Source organism: Oncorhynchus keta, chromosome 9 (assembly GCF_023373465.1).
Source record: "Oncorhynchus keta strain PuntledgeMale-10-30-2019 chromosome 9, Oket_V2, whole genome shotgun sequence".
NCBI lineage: Eukaryota > Metazoa > Chordata > Actinopteri > Salmoniformes > Salmonidae > Oncorhynchus > Oncorhynchus keta.
In genome coordinates, this window is record NC_068429.1 from 27551200 (window position 1) to 27558661 (window position 7462).

The window sequence follows — 7462 nt, forward strand, 5'->3', positions numbered from 1 at the left end:
GGTCAGAGTGAAACATGTATTTTTAATTGTGTTGCAATTTAGAAGTAGCCCAAAATGCCCTCCACCCGTGACCAATACATTTTCACCTGCCACATAGTTTTCCAAGTAGTCCAATTTTAATTGGAAAGTCACAGACATGGCAACCCTGCATCCCTCAGACCATCCAGTGCATGGACATCCTGTGCATGGACATCCTGTGCGGAGTGTCATCCGAGCGCAAGCGTCCAGTTGTGGAGAGTACAGTACACCGAGCCTATGGAAGGACAGGTCAGTAACTCGTCAAATATGATACAATATTGTGTAAAACATTGAATTTGTAGATGCATCAACATTTTTACTTAATGTCCCCTTCTCCCTATGTTTTAGACATGAGGCATGACATGCAAGGTAAAACATAATTTAAACATCACATTTATAAATTCCCACTGTGCCCATGATAAGATGCAATGTGAATTGTGTTGTACTACTGAATGAAACTGTGAGAAGATGCACACAGACCAGCCTTAGTGATTTAATGAACTTACCTTAACTACATGACTTTAGTTGGTGGCTTTGAGCAAAACTTTAATGTAATATAACCTATTCTAGGAGCCTATTGTTTGTACATGATCCTTATTCATTGTTCACTTGTTTTTCAACAATGTCAGGTACAGGCTGGGGCCTTCAGCCAGTAAGAAATCATTTGAACATCGCAGATATAAATTCCCACTGTGCCCATGATAAAGTTAAATACATTACTTTAGTTGGCTGCTTTAAGCAACACTAATATGTAATATAACCTATTCTGGGAGCCTAGTGTGTGTGTATGAACAATGTGGAATATTTTTGGACCATTAGCTTCCCTGAAAACAGGTACTTACAGGAAGAGCAATATGAGTCTGTCAGAGGCCGTCACGCTGGATGGTGATGGAGGCTTTGGTGGTCCACACAATGAAGAAGTAGATGTCCCTTCCAGTGATGTGGAGCTGACTTTGGACCTGGTGCCAGTAAGGATGGTCTTCACGAAGGCGGTAAGACCCTCCCTCCTTGAAATAGAAATCCTTCTTACTGCCTCTTACACCATCGGGACACCTTGACCTCCACTGCTGTGACCATCCGGTGAAGCAGCCAGGATCCCAGACCCTGTGGCCCTAAGCCCTGACTCATGAACAGCCATCCTGTAACCATTTTGAATGCCTTGATGCCCTCCTCTTCGTTATCTGTGCTCCATTTTACAGAGAACACCCCATCCAACGACTGGGATCTGAGGACCAATTTTAGCAGCGATGGAGTAACGTGCATGGCCCTAACCACTGCTCCATAACTGTTGGCCGTCAATCTCCCTCTCCTCATGATGTGCCAGTTGGTGTTGGTGCGCTGTCCAACTGTTGCCTGCCGTATAGTTTCCTGCTGCTCCACCAAAAGCACCATGTCAGCTAGGATCCCTGCATGCCCCAGGTGCCATTGTTTTCTTTTAACAATGTCCGGTACAGACAGGGATGACAGGGAGGCTAACAGTTGTTCTGGCTCAGGTTCAAGGAGCCATTCCCCTCCACTGAACCTGCCCTGGAGACAGTTCCTTAGTCACTGAAGGCTCTGTGGGCTCTCAGGACAGAGGCTTGTAGTTTTCGGCCGTGTACAGGTCCTCAACTGACTGCACCTGGTTGGGCTCCAAGGAGGCATTCGCATATGGTACAGAGTATCCCCTTGTCACCTACTTGGCAGAGACCTGCCAAGAGGAAGGATGTTACGTGCTTTGTTAAGAAATTTGCTATATAAACAAAGTTTGATTTGATTGATGACAGCTGTAGAATATTTAATAAACTATAATTTACACGAGGACAAGTGCAGTTTTCCCATAAACTCATAATTCATAACTTCGGATTTTATCACTTGACATATCAATCATATAGTGGGAAGGATCCTATAAATCAAGACTGTGTGAATGTATGTACCACTCTGAATAAATATATACGGTGCCTTTGAAGATTTGTCTCTGGTCATAAAACTATAATACAGGCTGGTATCTGGGGTAACGACAACATTCTAGTACTGAGTTATCACTCATCCAAGTCTGGTATCCATGGTAATCTGGTTAATGATAATATACCTCTGAACAAAAATATAAATGCAACATGTAAAGTGTTGGTCCCATGTTTCATGAACTGAAATAAAAGATCCCAGAAGTTTTCCATACTCACAAAAAGCTTATTTCTCACAAGTGCTGTGCACAAATTTGTTTAAAACCCTGTTAGTGAACATTTCTCTTTTGCCAAGATAATCTGTCAGGTGTGGAATATCCCATCTGATTAAACAGCATGATCATTACACAGGTGCACCTTGTGCTGGGGACAATAAAAGACCACTCTTAAATATGCAGTTTTGTCACACAACACAATGCCACAGATGTCTCAAGTTGAGGGAGCGTGCAATTGGTATGCTGACTGCAAGAATGTCCACCAGAGCTGTTGCCAGAGAATTGAATGTTAATTTTTCCACTATAATCCTCCTCCTACATCGTTTTTGAGAATTTGGCAGTACGCCCAACCGGCCTCACAATCGCAGACCACGTGTATGGCGTCGTGTGGGCGAGCGGTTTGCTGATGTCAACGTTGTGAACAGAGTGCTCCATGGTGGAGGTGGGGTTATGGGCAGGCAAAAGTTACGGACAACGAACACAATTGCATTTTAATGCACAAAAATACCGTAACGAGATCCTGAGGCCCATTGTGAGGCCCATTCCTTATTTTTTTTTATATATATATATATTTTTAAATTAGGCATCTGTGACCAACAAATGCATATCTGTATTCCCAGTCATGTGAAATCCATAGATTAGGGCATAATTAATGTATTCCAATTGACTGATTTCCTCATATGAACTGTAACTCATTAAAGTCAATGCAATTGTTGCATGTTGCGTTTATATTTTTGTTCAGGATAATTGATTAAGTGGCTCTTTCTTTGTCGAATGTTGACAGCTGAATATAACACATTGTATTGCTAAAATGCTCAAACTTAACTTAATAGCTACACTCACCAACACAGGATAAACTTTATCCCTCATGCTGGCCCTGACCAAACTGGTAAGTTGGCCCTCACTATAGCTGCACTTCTCCACATGGCCAGACTTATAGTGGTCTTCTCCCCTTTCAATGCTCTTATGTTCATCCTTGAAAATGCCATAAGATCTGAAATAGACACCAAAGTCGACATACTGTACAAACAATTATCTCGGCTAAATTGAATGTTTTTAAGTATTTCTTTGTTGTAGTGTGGACATTAGTAACATTAGTTCTATCTTAAAAATAATTATTTGAGGAATATTTTTTTATATATACATTTTTTTTTTAAATTTTCAGTTCATAAAATATAATTTAACTATGCTTTTAGGTGTCTGTAATAGAATATACTTTAATGAGACATTAATGAATTAAATGCATTTCTTCTATAGCTTTCAACATCTTTTACAATGGCGTACCAAAAGGGCTCCTCCTGTCCGTCATCTACGGTTAACACACCCACATCGTACCACACCGTCATCTACGGTTAACACACCCACATCGTACCACACCGTCATCTCCGGTTAACACACCCACATCGTACCACACCGTCATCTACGGTTAACACACCCACATCGTACCACACCGTCATCTCCGGTTAACACACCCATATCGTACCACACCGTCATCTACGGTTAACACACCCACATCGTACCACACCGTCATCTACGGTTAACACACCCACATCGTACCACACCGTCATCTACGGTTAACACACCCACATCGTACCACACCGTCATCTACGGTTAACACACCCACATCGTACCACACCGTCATCTCCGGTTAACACACCCACATCGTACCACACCGTCATCTACGGTTAGCACACCCTCATCGTACCACACCGTCATCTACGGTTAACACACCCACATCGTACCACACCGTCATCTACGGTTAACACACCCACATCGTACCACACCGTCATCTACGGTTAACACACCCACATCGTACCACACCGTCATCTACGGTTAACACACCCACATCGTACCACACCCCCAAGACTGAAATATATATTTTTAATGAGCAGCAGTTCAATCGCTACATGCCGCGTTCATGTGCTGTTCACTAGGAGTTTCCTAGTTCTGACTAGCACGTGAATGCGCCATCAGTGCATAAGCTTATCATGTGCGTCAAATTTATATGGCACATTTCTACATTGATTAATCTGTCCAAAAATGAAACACAGAATTGAGAGAAACAACAGCATTGCAATGGCAAACGTTTATTAAGACTGATGAGGGAAGCTCCAATTCTTTCTATTTGAATCCATGAAACAAAGATTGGCTTAGTGGAATGATGATCATTTGCTGCTATTCACTCACTCTCCCTACTTTCCCCAGGTTCACTCTTCTCAGTCTTTTGACAGCCTCAGAAAGCATCTTCTTGTTTTGAGATTGCTCCCTCTTCATTATCTCAATTTTATTCTTCAGTTTCAGATTTTCCAAGTAGAAATTCTGAGGGAAAAACCAACATGTAGAGAATACAAGTTAAGAATATGCATTGCTGTTATAAAATCTATGTTTTTCACTGAAAATGTTGCTCAGACAAAATGCATGTGAGGTGAGCTGCAGTGTTCACATTTAAACCCTGACTGGTGATACATGGGGAGGATCTCTACCTCTTGGCTCTGGGAGAAATTCACAGAGTCACTCTGAGAACGCCCCTCTTGGAGCCTCAGAAGATGACAGGCACCGATGGTAGATGAGAGATGCTTGATGTACTTCTGGTCCACCTGAATCGGAGTGACATCAAACTGCACCAGTGTGAGATAAAATGATGAAAGGAAAACGGAGCACTGCTTTAATCACATGAGCATAACTTCTCAAATGTGGTTTGGGGAAAATATGAATAATCATAATATTGAAACACTCAAATTCCGAAGGACTCACTGCTGACTGTGACGTGGGATTGGAGTTGTTGTTGTGGCACCCCTGTAGTAGCCTACTCATCTTATTGGTCATTGTCTTCCCTTCTGATATCAGTCTCTGCATGTTGATGCAATTATCTTCCTGGCCAGTGACATTAGGGCTCTTGTCATTTGCCCACAGTGGGGATAGGCTACTGTTCAATAAGGATGGGACCGAGTCATCTATGCTGGAGGTAAGGCTGCTTTGTGAGAGGTTGTCATTGTCCTTCTTGGCATGATCTCTTCTCCCTGAATAATAAAAACAGTTGTGATAAAGTCACTGAATTTAGTTGAATTTGCCATTCAAGTCAACCAATGTGTTGATTTTCCTAAGCAGAAACCTATCTTTGAAAGCTAATTTGATTACTAGTGTTACATTTACTGTGTGTAGTCTTGATGGTGATACGAGGGACATAAAGCCATTTCAATGAAGCTTCAATTGAAAATATGCTGCCATTTATTTTTACACCATCACAATACATAATGATCACTGAGACATTTCACAGTTCTTACTTGTACCTGAAGGACTGCTCCTGCTTGAATGCCTGGATGCTCCACACTCCACATAGTTGATGTTGATGATCATTGGAGGGCACTCTGGCCAACCAGAATGCTCAGCTTGTTTCTCCTCTGTGGCTTTAGTCTGAATTGTATCCTTATCGGCAAGCTGTGCTCTGATTCGCTGGATCTCAGAGAGGAGTTGATTTAGCTTGGGGTTGTCCGGGAGACCGCCTCCAAACTCTGATGTTGGATGAAAGTGTAGCAACTCAACAGAATCAACATCACATCTAGCAAGAATAACTGTAGATGGAGAGAAGAAGTGAGGGACCTTCTTGTATACATTACCAGTGGGGTTGACTGCAGCTGTCCTCATCTGCTCGGACCCCTGCATCTCCTCACAAAATGACTTGAGGAGCTCATTGCTGTTGGTGAGCTGTTTTTGATAGGCATCGAGTTCTCCCTTCAACCTTAGACAGTGAAATAAACTCACATCAAATCTACTATTTGTCTGTCAACATCTAACTCGATCAGGCTGAGAGACAGTTCTGTTTTAGCCATCTGTTCTGCAGTAACGTTGTCAAGCCAAAGAAACTCTGCCCCAGGCTATAATTCAATGGAATATTAACAGTCAAGGCTGGGATGAAGGAGTCTGGAGATTGGACTCCTACTATTTCCTATACTTATTATTACTTCCTCCAACCTGTCTATCTCTTCCTGTGTGGAGCTAAGTGAGCCTTCCAGGCTCCTGTTGTTGTCCTCAGAGCGGGCAAGCTTCTCTGTCAGCCTCTCTCTCTCCTCCCTCAGCATGTCACTCTCTCTCTGGAGCTGTGTGAGCTCACAGGCTGTCTCAACCAGAGACGCCTTCAGTCTCTCTGACTCAGCATGCACGCCTGGACATCAGAACAAAAGCATGTACAGTAACAGTTCACCCCTGACTATTCCCTCTGAACAGTCACGCAGTTAAGTGTGAAGGTAAGTGTGTTCACCACTTGAATAACTAGGTAGTTATTGTAAAATAATTTGTTGGCTAATTAACTTTAGTGTAACTCCAGTTTTCGTGTAAACCTTTAATTTACATTAATGCATGATTTACGTCCAATATAAGTGTGCATCTCAAGTTATGATTTGCCCCTAAATAAATAAATAATTATCCCTGTGTCTGACTGACCTGGGTGGTTCTGGCCCATCTCTGTCCCTGCCTGCTGGGCCTTATGGTTCTTCAGATGCTCCTGGAGCCTCCCGTTTGCCTGAATGCTCTCCTTCAGACTCTGTCTCAGCCTCAAGATCTCCTGCAGCTTCTCCTTCATTTCTTCTTCCACTGTGGGTGAGTTGGAGGGGGAGAAACATCGTCCATCACCCCCCTCTCTCTGAGCCATAATGGATCTGCACAGGTCCAGCTGGCTGCGCAGGGTCTTGTTGAGGCGCTTGCTAGCCCTCAGTCTGTCCAGCAGACTGCCATTCTCCCTCTGCAAAAGTTGGAGACACCTCTCACACTTGGTCGGGCCAGCCTCAGTTACAGGAACTGGGAAGAGGGCGGAGGAGAGAGTGAAATGGAAAATAAAAGAGAGGTAGGAAGAAAGGAAAAGGGGAATGAGAGAGTAAGAGTCTTTATGAGTCTTTTATAATGACACTTCAGCTACAGACCACAGACAGACCACTTACACTCACCTTCACTGTTCTCTGGGATGGTGTGGTTGTCAGGGTCCAGAGTCTCTCTCTGACAGGGATTAGTTCTCCCCCCTTCCCTTTGGACTGCAAAATGCTCCAGGCACTAATCAAAAACACACAGTAAGATTGATAAGAGTAGAAAATTAGAAATGGAAACTGTAGATAATTGATTGAATTACAATATAATTGACCACAGTTCTGATGGTCTACAGTTCAGAGACCTCTGAGCACTTCTCTTGCAGGGAGGCAGAGATCTGAATCTGTGCTGTGGATAGCTGCTCCTGCCACTTCCCATAGTCCTCAAGCTCCAGCGTATGCTTGGCCAGAATCTGGCTATGATGTTCTC

The 7462-nt window shown here is 43.1% G+C and overlaps 1 protein-coding gene across 1 annotated transcript; it reads right to left on the reverse strand.

Annotated features, from left to right (window-relative positions):
* Window positions 1–4299: 4299 nt before the first annotated feature.
* On the reverse strand, window positions 4300–7221 carry LOC118388074 (uncharacterized). The gene is made up of 6 exons (XM_035776931.2): window positions 7117–7221; window positions 6617–6970; window positions 5467–6338; window positions 4931–5196; window positions 4660–4794; window positions 4300–4495 (listed from the first exon to the last, which is right to left on the reverse strand). The coding sequence occupies exons 3-6, from the start codon at window positions 5837–5839 to the stop codon at window positions 4352–4354; spliced, it is 918 nt and encodes a 305-aa protein (XP_035632824.2). The 5' UTR covers window positions 5840–6338; window positions 6617–6970; window positions 7117–7221; the 3' UTR covers window positions 4300–4351.
* Window positions 7222–7462: the final 241 nt, after the last annotated feature.